This window comes from Azolla caroliniana, unplaced genomic scaffold (genome assembly GCF_043228905.1).
Source record: "Azolla caroliniana isolate FFs.n. ecotype wild unplaced genomic scaffold, voAzoCaro1.0.p SCAF_7, whole genome shotgun sequence".
NCBI lineage: Eukaryota > Viridiplantae > Streptophyta > Polypodiopsida > Salviniales > Salviniaceae > Azolla > Azolla caroliniana.
This window is the reverse complement of record NW_028230442.1, coordinates 20,077,922-20,095,915: the sequence shown is the minus strand read 5'-3', so window position 1 is coordinate 20,095,915 and position 17,994 is coordinate 20,077,922. Positions and strand designations below refer to the sequence as shown.

Here is a 17,994-nt window from a genome sequence, read left to right as displayed (position 1 = left end):
GTGTTGGAAAAGGCTCTAGGCTTTCTCTGCCATAGCTTCCTCCCTCCCTCCTTACATATCATATCATATCATTTCTATCTCCCTCTCCCTCTGGTAATAAAACCTTCTTTGCAGAACCTCATGTTTCTTCTCCTCCTCCTCCTCACATTTCTTGTTACACTCTTTTTCGCCTTTCTCCTCCTCCTTCCCTTCCCTTCTCTTCTTAATCTTCTTCGGAGATCTCATTTTTGTGTCTTTGTTTCAGGAGGTTTATATAGGTGGAATGAAATACGCCGAGTGAATGAAGACTTGATGGAGCTTCAGATCTTGTTTTTGCATCAAAAGCTTCAACTTTAGGCTTCCATCCAAACCTGAAAAGCAATGTACCTTGTTATATTACGTGTAAGTTCTCCACTTTCTAACTTTCTTCTCGTTTTGTTATGAGTAGCTTCTATCGTTGTTGGTATTTTGAGATTCTATTTATTTTGATGATTATTTTTCTCTTTTCTGTTTGTTAATGATTTGGGTTTTCTCATGTTGATGATTTTTAGTCTTTGTTTCCCGTCTGCTTATAATTTCAGTTTTTCCCTTCCGATAAATTTTCATTTTTGTTCCTTTTATTGATGATTAGCTACTTTTCCTTCTGTTGATGATATTAGCTCATTACATGTTCAATATAGACTGAGATCTGACATGTATACATGGACCTCTTGATTGAATGTTTTTCTTATTTCATAGATTTTGCCTTATTCCATGCAAATTTTTTGCATAAATTCAATAGTTTTTGCCCTCTTTTAAGTGAAGAATTCACATAAATCCGTGCCATTTGAAGTGTTTCAATTCTTGAATAGAAGGTTTTGCACAATGTCATAGCTTTTGCCCTTTGCTAAGTGAAGAATGTGCAAAAATTTATAGCTTCCTTTTATGTTAAGGAAAGAATTCGTATTATGCGCATCAGTTGAGGATTTTACTGTGAGATATCTATGGAACTTGATATCTCAACTTTATACATGTAGCTGTTGTTTCTATTTGAACTAATCTCATAACCTCTACTTTCTCTTAAGTTAAGAATTGTTATAATTCCGCAGCTTTTGCCTTCTTTTTAGGAAAGAATGTGCATAATTTCACATCGTTTGCCATCTGTTAAGGGAAAACTTTGCGTCCTTATCCTAAGTTGTCGGTTCTTTATGCCCTGCAATTTGAAATGTTTTAATTTGAACAAATTTTATAGCTTTTGCTTTCTCTTAAGATAAGAACATACATGATCTTTTGCATACCACTCTGATGCATCATGTAAACACTCCCATGTTTGAGCTGATTTGCCTGGCATCATATCCATGTTGATGAGACTAGCTGACCACGTAAGTGCTTCATTTTCTAAACTGTTTTTCTCTATGTTGATTTGTTGGTGATTTGAAAATAATATGTCAGTGCACTAAGATCTATCATCCATGAATATTTTGTTTGTATTTGAGACCTAGTTTTGTACTTTGCTATATTTTCCATGAAAGTGCTCTATTTTCTTAAACAGTTTTTCCCATTGTTGACAATTTGGTTTTACCAATATTGATGATTTAAACTTTATATTTCTGTAAACTGTGGTTAGACATGTACTCCATGTAGTTTTGGCCTTCATTTAACCTGATTTCATAGCTTTTGCTGTCAGTTAAGAAAATAATATGCATACATCTTATCTAACTATGTCTATAGACTAAGATCTGAAATGCTTTGATTGCATATCCTCTAATTTCAGAGCTTTTGGGTTATGTTAAAGGGAAGAATTTCAATCTTTTATGTGGTCTTTTTCACCTAATTATGCAAACTCTTCCATGTTTACAGTGCAATATCAACAGATCATAAATTAAGATGGGAAAGTCTCCTGGAAAATGGCTTAAATCCTTGTTTCTCAACCAGAGAACAACACCAAAACATGCAGTTGAAGAAATACCAGCTCCTCCTGTGGTATGTATTTTTTGTCTCATATAAGTGGACTCACCCTTATGTTTATTAGGATTGAAGCCTTAAATCGCAAATTATGAGGCAATTAGAGAGAAATTAGAGAAGGCAAAGCGAGTGATATGTTTCACCATCCATCCAACTGCTTGCCCCTGAGCGCAGGCTACTCATCTCTCATACCATGGGAAAGAAAAAATGAAAATGTGAAGAGTAATCAAGAAGAGGTGTATAATGAAATAACTAGACCTATGTATACATTATTTAACTCCAGATTTATGTAATATCTGACTTCAAACCAAAGCTATTGGTAACCTAGTTGATTCTTTACAGGATGGTTATGCATTTGTTTGCTCAACAACAGTGCTTATGATCACATTTTCTTTGTCTTTATTTGGATTGCTAAGCAGTTTGGTTTTGGATGTTCATAATGCATGAAGTTTTCTTCTGGAAATGGAAGCTCTACACTCTTGTTGGTTTTGAGAGGTCTGGTTTTGTGATTGCGTTGTAGAAACCACCCAAAATGAAACGAAGATGGAGCTTTGGAAAATTATCAACACATAACAAAGGGTCAGAAGAAGCAGGAGTGACTTCACCCAACCGTTACACTCTACACCATTCTGATATCACACCGGAAGAACAAAAGCCATCAGTGGGGAGAGAATTTAACAATGAGGAAAATACAACAGTAGATGTATCGCATTCTGTGGTAGCAAACACTGAAGTAGACACCAGTCGCCAGACACAAGCAGCAATAGTGATTCAGACAGCTTTCCGAGGATATTTGGTACTTTCTTATAACTATAGGATTGTGCTTGTATAGCAGTCTTTGGATACTTTTGAGAACGTAGAAGAGAGCAACATCCCGCTAAGATCTTAATAGCATTATGAAAAAAAACAGAGAATGTTTTAAATTCTAGTCTGACATACTGTAAAATTAGGAGATGTTTTAATATAGCATAAACCTATGGAACTGTAGTGAGACATGGGTCCATTCATTGAATATGTCAAGTGTTAGTGGTACAAGGCTTGAGTAACATTATTGACTGATGTTTTAATTGCAACTTTGTGGTATAGGCAAGGCGGGCACGGCGTGCTCTCAGAGGTCTTGTGAGGTTGCAAGCTTTAGTGAGAGGACACATAGTAAGAAGACAAGCCGGTACAACGTTGCGTTGCGTCCAAGCACTTGTCCGTGTACAGGCCCGAGTACGTGCTAGACGTGTCCGCATGTCTGAGGAAGGTCAAGCTGTGCAAGAAAAACTTGAACAAAGGCGGCAACTGGAACCTCGACCGAGGAAATCTCTGGTTAGGAAGAAATAAAGATACATTAATGTGTCTAAAGGGCCAAATGGCCATTGAGACCAAATAAGAGATTACAGCTTGATAGTGATAACTTATTTATTTCATTGAAATTATTGACTTGAGCTTGTTCTTTGAATTTTTTACAGAAGAGCCAAACTAACTGTTCTCTCTTGTGCCTTCAGGAACGTTGGAACTCGAGCACTGGTACACTCCAAGAGCTTGAAGCTAAAATTCAAAACCGTCAAGAGGCTGCTGCAAAGCGAGAGCGTGCACTTTCATATGCATTTTCCCGTCAAGTGAGGTTTCACAATACTAAAGCATTTCATTATGTCCTTGTGGTACTGTATTTATTTATGTATAAATTGACCAGAGTTCTGCACAGAATTTGATTCTCATTTAAATTGTGAGTATAAGTAGTATTTATGTACGTATAAATTGAACAAAGTTGTGGTCACAACTTGATTGTCGTTGAATTTGTGTGTGAGTTTCTATGAAAGATCTAAGGTTCTTATGTGTACAGAAAAGGATGCAGCTGAGATTCACAATATCCGTTGCATAAAGTTTTATATGAAATCTATTCTAATTGAATATATAGTTAACCCCGAGTTTAAATAATTTCTGATTTGTTGGAGCAAAAGTAAAAAAGTTTCTTTATTTTTTTATGAACATATTCAGAAAAAGGAGATTAGGGCACATGATAAAATTTAGGAAAAATATGTAAAAGTGGGTATGGAGGCCTAAAAGACATTAAATTCTGTTGAATCGGAAACATAAATAAAAAAAAAGTTGAGTTGTCCATACCCAAAACAACTATTAACGAACTTTCCTAGTTCTCATCCTTACATTGGTCATGACTCTCTTGAACCATGTCCAGGAAATGACACATCTCTCTCTGATATTTTAAAAAGGTCAAAACTAAAACAAAATTGCAAAATTGAAAGAAAATTCGTGATATTTATTCGGCAATTGGTTAGCAATTTGAATAATATTTAGTAATTTCTATTGACACTTCCAACTCTTGTATATATACAATATCGGTAACATTCTTGCAAACTCTTATCATCTATTGGCTTTTTCATGCCATTTTCAGTTGTGGAAATCAGCACAAAAGAAGAACTCTTTGATCATTGGTGGAGAACATGATGAAGCACATTGGGGATGGAGTTGGCTAGAGAGGTGGATGGCTGCTCGGCCTTGGGAAACAGCTTATTTGGATGATGAAGAGAAAAATAGAGATGAAAGCTACTCAGAAGCAGAGATTGAAAACCGAGTGACTTCGCCACATGATTGGAGAACATTTCCAGAATCCCCAAATCGAGATATGAGTCCATATCGAAACACAGAGAGAACTATGAATCTACAACTGCAAAACCCATCTGTATTCAATTCTCGAATTGAGTTGTGCACAACTGTGGCAGAGGCTGAAAGCCTTCCTCAGCAGCAGCCGCCACCACCATCATGCTTGCATAAAAACCAAGCTGTTTTCTCACCAATTACAACTCCGAAGAGAACATATCCAGCTATAAAACAAAGTAAGACTAGCCCTTCAAGGGCAAATGGTACTCAAGTGCATGCTCTAGACATCACCCCGGAGACCATAACATCGAATAGCAATACCAGCAAACATATGCTTGTCAAAGGATCATCTCCAGAGGAGCTGAAGGTACCTAAAGCTAACCATGAAAGAGTGACATCAAGGCCAGGTTTGAACCGACGAAGCTTTTCAGGACCATTAAAAAGCATGTTTGGGAATACATTGTATGGTTCCCCTATAGTACCAAGCTACATGGCAGCCACACAATCAGCTAAAGCAAAAGTTCGATCACAAAGTAATCCAAAAACAAGGCCTGACGCCACTGAAGAGAAAGCAACTTCTCCAGCATTAACAAGAAAGAGGACGTCTCTACCTCTTGAAGGCAAGCCAAACCCTACTCCATGGAGAACATTCAGATCCTCGAGTACCAAGGGCCTTTCATACACTAGAGGAGTGTCAAGAGAAGGTGGAGCTTAGGTATGCTGAAAATGTGTTGATTATATCAATTTTCTTTCTCTTGCTATGATGCTTCTCAAGGGTTTATACAACAGCTTGTGCTGATGGGGTCATGTTCTAATGGGAGGGAGACTGAAACAAGAGTGTATTGTGTATTATATATAATGACTCTTATGACTATGTTGAAGTGAAATGAACTTCTAAGCTCTATTTGATAGGGTAGATTTTGCACTTACATTGTCTACTTACATACTTCTGTTATGGACTTACATCAATGAACTAATTTTCGAACTAGAGAATCTTTCCTATCTCATCAAAAGAGAACAGAGATTTCAGAGTTTTTTTGGATAGTATCGAATTCACCTTGAAGCCAGTGTCATGGTGTTCTAAATAACATGTTATAATATGGATTGCCGTGACAAGTGACTGAATTAATGTACCCGAGTACTATTAAAAACATGCAGCAAGCCACCAAGTGGCAGAAATAGCAGTCTTTCCAGAAGATATGCTGACATGTTTAATAAAATATGACATCGTTATTTCACTCAATTGTATTTGTAAACCCCAAGTATTCTGATAGCCCAAGTTTAGTATATACATATATGTGTATGTATGAATGTGTGTATACAACATGGTACCTTTCTACGCTCTATTGTCAGATGTTGATTTTGAATATTGTCCCTTGGATATTTAATTTGAAGAAAATCTGTGCATAAAACCAATAGTGGAATCGACATTGAAGTGGGTCTTTTTCATATTATGGAAGCCAATTTGAACTCGTAAGTGGTTCCTAGTGTTGAATTTCTTTTATGTTTTTCTGTTCTGGAGACAAACTAATTACGATGTTCCATTCTTCAAGATGAAGTTAAGTCAACTTGGCAACTTGTAAAGGTAGAATAGTTTACAAGCTAAGGATATTGCTAGTTGTTGATCATTATGTAACACATGATAACAAAATTAAGTGATAGGTCTTATTGGTGGTGTTAAAAACGTGTTTCTAATTGCAGCCCTAAAATTCAGACTCAGCATGGTGTAACATTTGGGAGGTCCAAGTACTGACAAAACCTTTGAGACATGCATATAAGCTAACATATTTTACTGCTGTACATAAGACTCCAAGTAATGTTACCTCTTATATGAAGTTACTCGATTACTTATCTTCGTTACTTGAGAGCACATTACATGGAGTATACATCCACTGATCTTGTATCAAGCTTGATATCCTCTTGCAATGGACCTCATTTTTCTAAATTCTGCGCATCTTCTCTTTTGATAGGTCATCCTAAAAACATAAAATTCAGTTCATGTGTACTATGTTGGCAAAGCATGTTGCATCAGATTGAAGAAACTAAGTCTTTCATAATTGAACCTCACTATGGACATATCTAATTGCAAGGGCTCTCCAGTATATACCATCGTGTTTAGGAAAACCAAATTAAACATTTCTCATGCTAGTTTGAATGCACTAGATTTTATATCAACTATTAAGGGAAGAAGGAATAGGAGTCATAAAAGGATTAGAAAGAACCATTATTGTAAGTACCTTAGAATTGCATTGGGGAATATGTATGCTAAATATGTATTGCATGCAAACATATAGATTCAATGTAGCTCTAGAGTGAGATATTTACATGAGCCATCTCAATCTTTCATTCTCAAATAAGATAGTACAATTGATAGGAAAGCATACCCATTCTCATATTACTTGCGAACTCTTGAACTTAGGTTGTGGTCTATCAAAACACTCACTAATTACACCCTAATGATGTACAACATATCTTGAAAATATCTTTACATAGAAATAGACACGTGGCCAAAATTTAAGTACACAATATATGGATCCAAAATAATACAAAGATAATACAAGGATGCATGCTAACCTAAAGAATAACTAGCTAGAGAAATTTCACTCTAGGAACTGAGTAGACACTTGTAGAGGGGATATTATTAGGAACATTGGAAGTAAAACCCGCCATTTGATGGTACAAAAGTTGTTTCTTTGTTGTGCCTATGGATGGTAAACATTTATGAACATTTCGTAAAACTTTAATTATGTCACTGGATGGTAAGCTTGTGTAAAAAATAAATGTATGTCTGCTCTTTGATGCCATCTTTTTCTTTGCTTGGGCTATCATAAAATTTGAGCTAAAACTAGATTCTCATAGTGCAAGCTCCTTCCAAGCGAATAAATGCAATCAATATATGTTTGTATGCAATTATGAAAACATTCCATAATCCATCAGCCTTGGGCATTTTCTGCTAAAGCATGCTCATAGATATAATATGGACCACAAAATCTAGGAGGTAGTGAGTCAAACAGAAATTCCTTAAAACAGTTGGTTACGTACCACAATTGAAGTGATGAGCAGTTCCAATACCTAAAAGCGGGTTTAGGAATAGACTACCTCCATTTTCTTGATTACAAGAGTACACCATGGTGGCATGTTCACATTCACTGTTCCAAAAATGATGGGCAAGTATCTAAGACCAGGTTTGCTAGATTCTTAGTTTGTTTCCATTGATGGAAATGCATGGAATATTTGTTTTTCAAAATTGTTTCATAAGTGCCCTTGTGAAGAAATTCGCATTTTACAGTTGTGTTCACTAATACAATGCATACAGATCAATGCTGCTCAAAATCCATATGCTTGCATGTTGCAACAAACAAACACTTCATTAAAAAGTCCATTTTCCAACCAACCATGAAATGACTGTTCCATATGATGGTCTCAGCATAGCCTCTCAAATGCCTCTACATTGTTCACGATATATTTGTCAAGGTTTAAATTCTTGGTCGAAGTCTTTATTGTGATTATAGTAAGATGATAATGATTGGACTGTCTTAATCAGCTTTAAGTAGTTCTGACAACCTTTCAAGATACACATATATATGTTCCCACATCCAGATATCTTGTAAGTGTCCAAACATGGTTCCATAAAACCCCTTGTGACTACAATACTATAAATATACATATGTATATTTCGAAATGTCGTAAAACCAAACCTTCATAAATCCACGTTTATCACCCTGGTCCCCCATTGAGACATTTTCCATTTTCATAAACATGAAGGCACTTTGCATCCTTTAAGATAATCTTCCGTTCCTCTACTTTTGATATCATCGACATTGCAATATGGCAGTCATTACAAAGTGTCATATTATTCATAATGTGTATGGTCTCACCTTGGCAAGTGTTGATAAGGGCACACGCAATGGCTAGCATTACACTCTGTCCATCATTACCTGAAATAATTTCTAGCATGCAATGCTTGTTCTGGTCATATTCTTGCAAGATTTTCCCAAAAATATCGTTTACCTTCACATATATATCATTACTTTGTGGGTGCTTTTTATCTGCAATTGAAAACGAATGAACACTTCCAGTTGCATCGACCCACAACGAAGTTTCTGCCTTGTTCCAAGCAGCATATTCCAACCGCATAGCTTCGATCTCATCTGCATCCTTTTGCATGCCAGCAGATGCATAAATATTCGCCATGAGGACATATGCTCCAGAGCTACCATTATCGAGTTGTGATGCATGATCAAAAGCCAACCTCCCCAGCTTCACATTCCCCCATTTTCTACAAGCACCCAACAATCCAAGCCAAACAGGAAGATGATCTCTAGATGGCATCGTTTTAATAACCGACATTGCTTTTTCAAAGTGCCCAGTATATCCCAAACCAGCCACCATGCAAGCATGGTGCTTTAAGTCTGGTGTAATGCCATAGTCTCTCCTCATATTCCCAAAATAAATCTCAGCCTCTCCTAATAGTCCTGACCGACTACATGCATTCAGGACACATAGGAATGTAACCAAATCTGGATAAAGGCCTTCCCCTTGCATCTGTTTAAAACATTCCAATGCTTCATGCCCATGTCCTTCTTGTGCATACCCTGTAATTAGAGCAGACCATGAGACCACATCCCGAACACAAAGATTATCATGCACTTCTTGTGCTTTAGCTAACAAACCACATTTTGCATACATTCCCACCAAAGCTGTGCCAATTACAAAATCTTTTCCTAACAAACCCTTAGTTAGGATTTCATCGTGAATTTGTTTGCCCTTGTCAATGGCTCCTATGCTCCCACATGCCTTTAAAATGCAAGTGAAGGTGACTACATCTGGAGACAGACCAGCAGTTTGCATCCGTTCAAAACAGTTCAGTGCTTCATGACCTTGCCCTTGCTGGGTATATCCCCCAATCAATGCATTCCAAGAGACAACATCTCGCACACGAAGTTCATTATGCACTTCTTGTGCTTTGACAAGCATACCACATGCAGCATACATATCCACCAAAGAAGTGCCAAGTGCAACATTTTTCTCCAGCAATTGCCTATTCACAATCTCATCATGAATTTTCTTTCCTTTCTCAACAGCTCCAGTGCTACCACAGGCTTTCAAGATGCAAATGAATGTGACCACATCTGGCAAGAGGCCCTCCCCTTGCATTGTCTCATAACACTTCAGTGCTTCATGACCTTCACCCTGCTGGGCATATCCTGCGATTAGTGCCGACCAGGAAACTACATCCCGAACATAAAACTCATCATGCACTTGCTTCGCTTTTGCAAGGACGCCACATTTAGCGTACATATCCACTAATGCAGTGCCGAGAACAATATCTTTCTCCAGAAAACACCTACTAGCAATTGCAACATGAATTTGTCTGCCTTTGTCAACATCTCCAATGTTTGCACATGCTTTCAAAATGCAAGTGAAGGTTACAGCATTTGGCAATATACACTCACCATGCATTTGATCAAAACAGTTCAATGCTTCATGACCTTGCCCTTGCTGTGCATACCCAGCAATTAATGCAGACCAGGATACCACATCTCGAATGTAAAGTTCGTTGTGCACTTGTTGTGCTTTGACAAGCACACCGCATTTAACATACATATCCACCAAAGCAGTACCAAGTACGATATCTTTCTCAAGAAACCCTCTACTGATAATCTCCTCATGAACTTTTCTGCCTCTGTCAATGGCTCCTTGCTGACCACAAATCTTCAAGATGCAAACAAAGGTGATTCCATTAGGAGAGAAACCTTCTCTTTGCATGCGTTCAAAGCATTCAAATGATTCTTGGTCTTTCCCTTGTTGCATATATCCAGCAATTAGTGCATTCCATGAGACTACACTTCGAATATGAAGATCATCATGTAACTTTTGTGCCTTTGAAAGAGCACCGCATTTTGCATACATACTGACCAAAGAACTAGAAACGTAAGGGCTTTTATCAAGTAAACCCCTTTTCAGAATATCACCATGTAGCCTAGTGCCTTCACATAGATCCTTCTTGTGGGCACAAACCTTGAGCAATGCTGCAAATCCAAAATCTTTGTTCTCATTTTTATACGCTGCTCTTCTTGTCATATTGTTCTGTTAACTCTGTAAGTAAACTGCTTTTCAGAATACCACAATGTAATATAGTGCTTTCATGTTGACTCTTCTTATGTTCACAAATCTGAAGTCTTTGTCCTCCGTTTTCATTCATAATTACATGTCAAGCCATCTATTTTACGGAAAATATAGTACAAAGACATTTCTTTTGTTACTCACATTGATGAGTTAGCATAAACAGAGTTAACACCTGTCAGATCTCATTGGCCATTATGAACTTTAAGAGACGTTAAGATTTCTTTCTCATATTGTCCATTTAGCCCTCTATGTGCCAATCTCTTTTAGATATATCATTTCTTTAGTCCTATCATGTATGTGCCAAGTCTCCTTTAGAAATCTTACTTTCATTAGCTCTCTGCGTGCCAATCTCATTTGACATATTTTCTTCTGAGGTTATCTATGTGTGAATCTCTTTAAAGATTTTTATTTATCAATCTATGTATTGATCTCCTTGTCATACCTCTTCTTTACCTCTGTATCTGTCAACCTCCTTATCCTATATTTTCTTTAGCTGTATCCCGGCAATGTCATTAATATTCTCAGCTCTTCATAATCCCTCAAGGGTTGCATTTATAATTTATTCCTTAGAGATTATAATTTTGAATACTGTATGTCCCAAGTCCATGGATGTTTTCTTACTATTTGATCCATTGTGGTCAGCACTTACTATTTTGTTCATGGGGTGAATGCTTACTAATAGTGTTTAAGATTGGATTCACCATATTGAATGCTTACTATTAGTCCTTACTATTTAATTCATCATCAAGACCATGGATATTTTTGTATTAGCTCCCTATGTCCTGATAACACCGCTGGTCTTTTTTCAGCATTAATCCTGATGAATGTTCCATATCTCAAAATCACTAGAGGATTTACCATGCTGAATGCCATAATGACTTGAAGACTCAGCATCAATAATCTTTTTTCATCCATGATTCATCATCAGGAATGCTACAGACCTCAAAGGTTCAGCATCAGTGATCTTGTTTTCCAGGATTCATCATTAGGAATATTATTTATATCTCACCATCACTAATCTTTTGTTTTATGATTCAACACGAGGAATCTAATAGGCATCTCAAAATCTAGTATTTTGCTTTTCGGGAATCATCATGGGGAATCTTTATACATCTATATAACTCAGCATGTATGGTGTTTTGTTTCATAATTCAATGGGAAAATCTCTCTCTCTCTCTCTCTCTCTCTCTTTCTCTCATGATCATCATCATGAACATCATCATTATCTGTCTCTTTTTCTCTCTCTGTGTCTCATACCTGAAACGATCAATGCATAGGAGACATCTGCTTAACGATCCCAGGTTATTCTGTAGTCCTCTGTTTCCTGTAATGGAGCTCAGCAATGGAGTTGGGGTTCTTCCAAATGGGCTCTCACTTCGGCTTCACAAAATTCCACAAGACTACCCTCGAGTTTTCCTTTATTTCATAAACACTACCCCTCATTAAAAAACACATAGGGAGAGAGAGCCCATGGTGAGGATCGAACTTGGGTTCTCTTAATTCAATGGCTTTTGATGCTATGATGTACCTTGCCGAGCCAACACAAGAGAGAGAAAGAACGAAACGAGAGACAAAGGGTTGAGGATGAATAAAAAAACCCACAATATGTTCTTTTTAAAGATGTTATCGATGATATTGGCAAATGTTGGAATGTAGTATGCAAAACATACAATTGATATATCCTACTGTATACTTATGTAAATTGTCACAAACAAAGCCTTCAATATAATCGAAGTTGCAGAATGTGCATGTCTTAAACACCTCGTTGAAAAGCATGTCTCATCCAGCAATGTTAGGCTTTGTTGTTTCATGAGGAGACAATGCTATTCTATCTTGTTGATCGCCGTGACACCATTCTTTCATAATGTTCAAAATGGTATAGAACGTGTTGCTCATTTGCATATGTCCACATGTTTAGTTTGTAGAATTGTCAATCCTTTTGATCATTGTTCACGTGGCACATGCACACATAAATTTCTTGGGTTCCATCTTTAGCATCTAGTGTACACTTGTGTCCATTTGTACACACTGTCTTAGAGAATATGTTCGTGAAAGGGAATGCAAACCAGAATAGCGTCATCTAATGTGCAATGGTGTGAAGCCTCAAAAGCATCCCCATATTGGAGAGGTTCACCTTGGTATATAGACCAATGCAAAATACTTTGGGACAAAACCAATAGAGCTAGCTAGCAAGTTTTAGATGTTGTAGCATGTGGCACAAGTATTGATGGAGAGACGTTTTCGGATGAAACTTGAGAACCTAGTCTATGAATGCTCAAGAATTACTACATCCATGAATTATATGTTGCTAATGATATTACAGCACATTTCATAGTCTTTTTTAGCAACCAGGTCAACAATTGTTTCCTTTTCTTGAGTACTTTGTAGTTTCAATTTCAGCTCACATAAGTTTTGATTAAATGTCATAAATTAGTTTGGTTCAACATTTTGGGGTCACTTCAGCTTCCTTACAAAGAAAGAAGGAAAGATATATTAACATCTTTTAAGAGGCCAAAATGGCATATAAGATCAAACAAAAGATTACATCTTAAAATGTTGTCTTGTCTTTGAAAATTGAGAACAAAGCAAACTAAATTTAACTCGCTCAATAAATAAATAAAAATAAAAGTGACCAAAGAATTATGTTATGAATACATGTAGATTTTCAAGTGAGATAGACTCGAAGATTTGTCTTCGAAAGGTCTCTAGAATGGAGACATCTCTACCGCGAGGGAAGCTTTCTATAATGGCGGAAGATAATGGCCTTCATTTGTGGATACGAGGATGGTGAGATCATGATCCACGAGGGCATGCACAAAAAATTACTATTGCCCAATCTATTGTAAGCCTTCTACAATTTCCCAACAGGAGCCCACTTGTGTACTCCTTGATTGACTTGTAGCATGGGCAAGTGTGATGGGCAAACGGGAAGTTGTGATTAGTCTTTGTTAATGAGCTTGAGTGGTAGTATTGTTGTCCTTCAACAACTTCTCCCTATGTCTCTTGAGTTCTAGCATAAACAACCCCAAGCATTGTTGATCCTCATATTACAGTACCTTGTGGAGGGCCAAAGCATTGGTAAAAGACGCCATCATCTATTTTTCTTGATGAGCCGTTCCTTGAACACATGTTTCCTGGCAGTTGCTTTTGCGTCTATGATAGGTTTCTTGGACACACATTTCGGATTCATCATTTGAACAAAAATCACGAGACAATGTCACTACCATCAAGATGTGGCATCTTGCAAAACAACTTTGCTTTGGAAACACAAACTTCTCTACTTGCATCAACCAAGGCCAAAGTGGGATTTGAACTTCTGAGCTATGGAGTTCAAAGGCAATGTGACCCTAATCACTCATGGCATTTGTGGGGATGTCGTTGCCATAACCCTCCACAACCATTGTATATGTTGCCAATATAGTGCATATAGTTTGAACATATGGATCCATTGGTGGACTTATGAAACTTCTTGTGGCAAAAAGAGTAGCAAACAACTTTAAGCCCGTCTCAAAATCTTGTAGCCACCGATCCCATGAACCTCCACTAGTTAATCAACATGTTAACAATGGCTATATCAAACTTTCTGTTTTGCATGGTAATATTATGTCTTCTTGCTGTCATTCCACATACTTTCATGATTTTTTCAATTGAGGAACATCCTTCTTTTAACACATTAAATGTAATATCTTCCAATTTTTGCATCTATATCTTTATTTTCAAAATACTTTGAAATATCCTCATAGGAAATTGAGCACACATCTCCACTTGCATTGTCCCATAGATCCTTCCAAGGTGTAGCATGCTTTATTCTCATAGCTTCAATCCTTTCGGCATCAACTTGCATTCCAGCATCCGAAAACATATTAGCTACAAGAATATAAGATGCCGCGCAACTACTATCTACTTGTACTGCCTGGTCAAAGGCTAACCTCCCAAGCTTTATATTTCCCCACTTTCTACAAGCACCCAACAATGCAAGCCAAACTACACAATAATCGAGGGATGGCATCGATTGAATCACTGCAACAGCCTTATCAAAGTTGCCCGCACATCCAGAGGTAATAATCATGCAAACATAGTGCTCTAGATTTGGTATGAAGTCATATTCTCTACTCATCATTTCAAATACCATTTCGGCCTCTTCCAATCGGCCTGATCGACTACAAGCGCTAATAATACATAAGAACGTGACAGCATTTGGAGAGAGTCCTTCATATTGCATCTGCAGGAAGCAATGCAGTGCTTCTTTACCTTGCCCTTGTTGAGCATACCCTGCTATTAGAGAAGACCATGATATTACACTCCGAACATTGAGCTCATCGTGAACTTGTTGTGCTTTGGCAAGACATCCACATTTAGCATACATATCCACTAAACCACTTCCAAGAGCTATATTTTGATCAAGCAATCCACTACACATAATTTTATCATGGACTTCCTTCCCTTTCTCGATAGATCCTGTGCTACCACACGCCTTCAGGACACAAAGGAAAGTAACTGAATCCGGAGAGAAACATTCTTCTTTCATGCATTCAAAGCATGTCAGTGCTTCATGACTCTGCCCGTGTTCAACATACCCAGCTATTAATGCATTCCAAGACCCTACACTACGAGCCGAGAGCTGATCATGTAGTTTCTGAGCTTGTGCAAGCATGCCACATTTGGCATACATATCAACCAAAGCAGTGTTAAGCATGACGTTGTTCTCTAATGATCCACTACCAACAACTGCTTCGTGGATTTTCAGTCCCTTTTCAATAGCTCCGATATTTCCACAAGCCTTCAAGACACAAGTGAGAGTGACCACATCTGGAGACAGGCCCTCATTTTGCATCCTTTCTAAACATTTGAGTGCTTCATAACTTTGTTTCCCTTGAGAGTACCCAGAAATGAGTGCATTCCAAGAGACTATGTCCCGGATGTGGAGCTCCTCAAGAACCTCCTGTGCATTTGCAAGTGCACCACATTTGGCATACATGTCGACCAAAGCCGTAACAAGTAAGACATTTTCCTTGAGCAAGCCACGAGCAACGATCTCATCATGAATCCGTTTCCCTTTCTCAAAATCATTAATGCTTGCACAAGCTTTCAGAATGGAAACAAAGGTGATCGCATTCGGAGATAAGCCTTCATTTCTCATGTGTTCGAAGCAATCAAGTGCTTCATAGCCTTTCTCTTCTTGTGCATACCCTGCAATCAATGCTGACCATGAGACAACATTCCGAAGCGGAACTTCATCATGCACTTGTTGTGCTTTGACAAGCATACCACATTTAACATACATATCAACCAAAGCAGACCCAAGCATGATCTTTTTCTCTAGCAAGCCCCTCCTCACAATCTCATAATGGATTTGTTGGCCCTTATCGATAGCTCTGACACCACTACAAGCCTTCAAGGCACAAGCAAATGTAATCTCATTCGGCGAAAGTCTCCCCGCTCTTTGCATTTCCTCGAAACAATGCAATGCTTCATGGCTCTGCCCTTGATATGCATATCCTGAAATGAGTGCATTCCAAGAGACAATATCAGGCGCGAGAATATCGCTATGGACGGTTTGTGCTATTTCAAAGGCACCACATTTGGCATACATACTGATCAACGTATTCGCTAGATGAGGGTTCTTGTCAAGTAGACCTCTTCTCATGATATCAGCATGTAGACTAGAACCTCTATGCAAATCCTTGTTTTGGGCACATCTCTTGAGTAAGGCCACATAACTAGCATCTTGATTGTGCTTCACAGCATGGACCGCCTTCATACTGTTATGCATCCCTTCAGAGAAGCTCCACAAAACCATCAAATCTGTCTCCTCCTCAGAGGATCCATTGTGGAGAGACAAGACCCTCTTCTCCTTTTCACCTCTTCTCCTTTTCCACTGCTAGTTTTAGTTAGCATTACCAAAATAACAGCTTGATTAACTATACTTTTAATCCACCATCTAGCGATTAATGCGTAATTTAGTAGAATAATCGGTTGGGTTAACCAATTAATTAAGCCTAATCAAAAAATTGAGATAATATCCTAATTAATTACCTAATAATATCTTGGTGTGAGATAATTCCTTGATTGATTGCCTAATTATGCCTAATCAAAATTTGGGAGCTATTTTGGTAAATTTTCGAAAGTTGAGAGGTATCATTATAAAGATTCGAGAAATTAACAGATCATTAGTAATGTTGAAGGGGGGTCTTAATGGGACAAACTACGGGTTGTGGGAGCTCAGAGAATGTCCGCCATTTTGGATTCACATGAGCTCTTGGATGCAATTCACACTCAAATAGGATCTCGGGCCAATTGTTAGGCACTTGGTAGCACACTTCCAACCACCACCATATGCACAATAGACAAAAGTCCATATGTAAATAAAAGAGGACCAAAAAATCGAAACCTAAAATAGAATGCCTTTATTATGGCCATCCTTGTGTGGAAATGTCTAAAGTGTTCTATGTTTTGAAAAGCTTAATAATCCCATTTGACCAACTTGTAAATTATATAGCAAGAAAGCATCGTATAAGGCTCTAAAAATGATCACTTTGTGTGCCTTTTGATATTTCTTCTTGTTCCCTTTCTCGTCACTTACGCTAGAGTGCTTATATTCTCTATCTGTTATTAACCACTAATGTTACTCTGATCATCTTGGCTGAGGGCTTAAGTATTGTACCTTAAGTCCTTAAGCACTTGTATTAGAATGGATAATAATTAATTGAATCATCAGAGGTTAAGTTTGTTGGGTAGCTTCATTTCATTGTTGGTTAAGTTCTTCACGAGACATTTAGAGTTAGATTAATAAAGACTTCACTAGTGATAATAAATACATAACATAGGTGAGGGTAGGACACTAATATTTACAAAACATTCGTCAACAATATGTTCACTAATGTTAGAAACTGACAAATGTGATTGGATAGAAGGAATGATAAGTGCATGCACTATCATGATCATGATAACTAATGATTAGAGAGTCTTTTCGAAAATCATATCTATTCAAGTGGTCTAAGAAGAAGTATAAATATAAGACCTACATACCCTCATAAAACACATTACATTGAAAAGCTAAAGTCCTGAGACACCAATGTTGCGGGCTCGGATTTCGTCACAATGATCGTATTACCTATTCCAAGGTACTAGTCATCCTAATATCCATTAGTATTGAACGTTCGTGGTAGGTTAGCTTTCTCTTGATCATAGCTCAAGGGTTATAAGGAGGATTGAGTTCTTCTATGCAATCTATTTACCTTTCTTTTACTTTTATTTTACCTAATGATTAGTAATAGATTTTTAATGGGATGATAAATTATAATACTTAACTTTCAAGTTAAGGGTTGTAACCAT

General features: G+C 37.5%; 2 protein-coding genes across 2 annotated transcripts; one reads left to right on the top strand and one right to left on the bottom strand.

The window, feature by feature from the left end:
• The first annotated feature begins 216 nt into the window (after nt 1-216).
• Nucleotides 217-5,455, top strand: LOC147862263 (protein IQ-DOMAIN 17-like). Its single transcript, XM_087322169.1, has 6 exons — nt 217-381; nt 1,819-1,941; nt 2,444-2,719; nt 3,010-3,237; nt 3,417-3,530; nt 4,325-5,455. Exons 2-6 carry the CDS (start codon nt 1,846-1,848, stop codon nt 5,243-5,245), a joined length of 1,635 nt encoding a protein of 544 aa, XP_087178295.1. The 5' UTR covers nt 217-381; nt 1,819-1,845; the 3' UTR covers nt 5,246-5,455.
• Nucleotides 5,456-7,564: 2,109 nt separating this feature from the next.
• On the bottom strand, nt 7,565-16,513 carry LOC147862262 (putative pentatricopeptide repeat-containing protein At3g15130). Its single transcript, XM_087322108.1, has 2 exons — nt 14,789-16,513; nt 7,565-10,533 (listed from the first exon to the last, which is right to left on the bottom strand). Exons 1-2 carry the CDS (start codon nt 16,457-16,459, stop codon nt 8,248-8,250), a joined length of 3,957 nt encoding a protein of 1,318 aa, XP_087178234.1. The 5' UTR covers nt 16,460-16,513; the 3' UTR covers nt 7,565-8,247.
• Between the last annotated feature and the right edge of the window lie 1,481 nt (nt 16,514-17,994).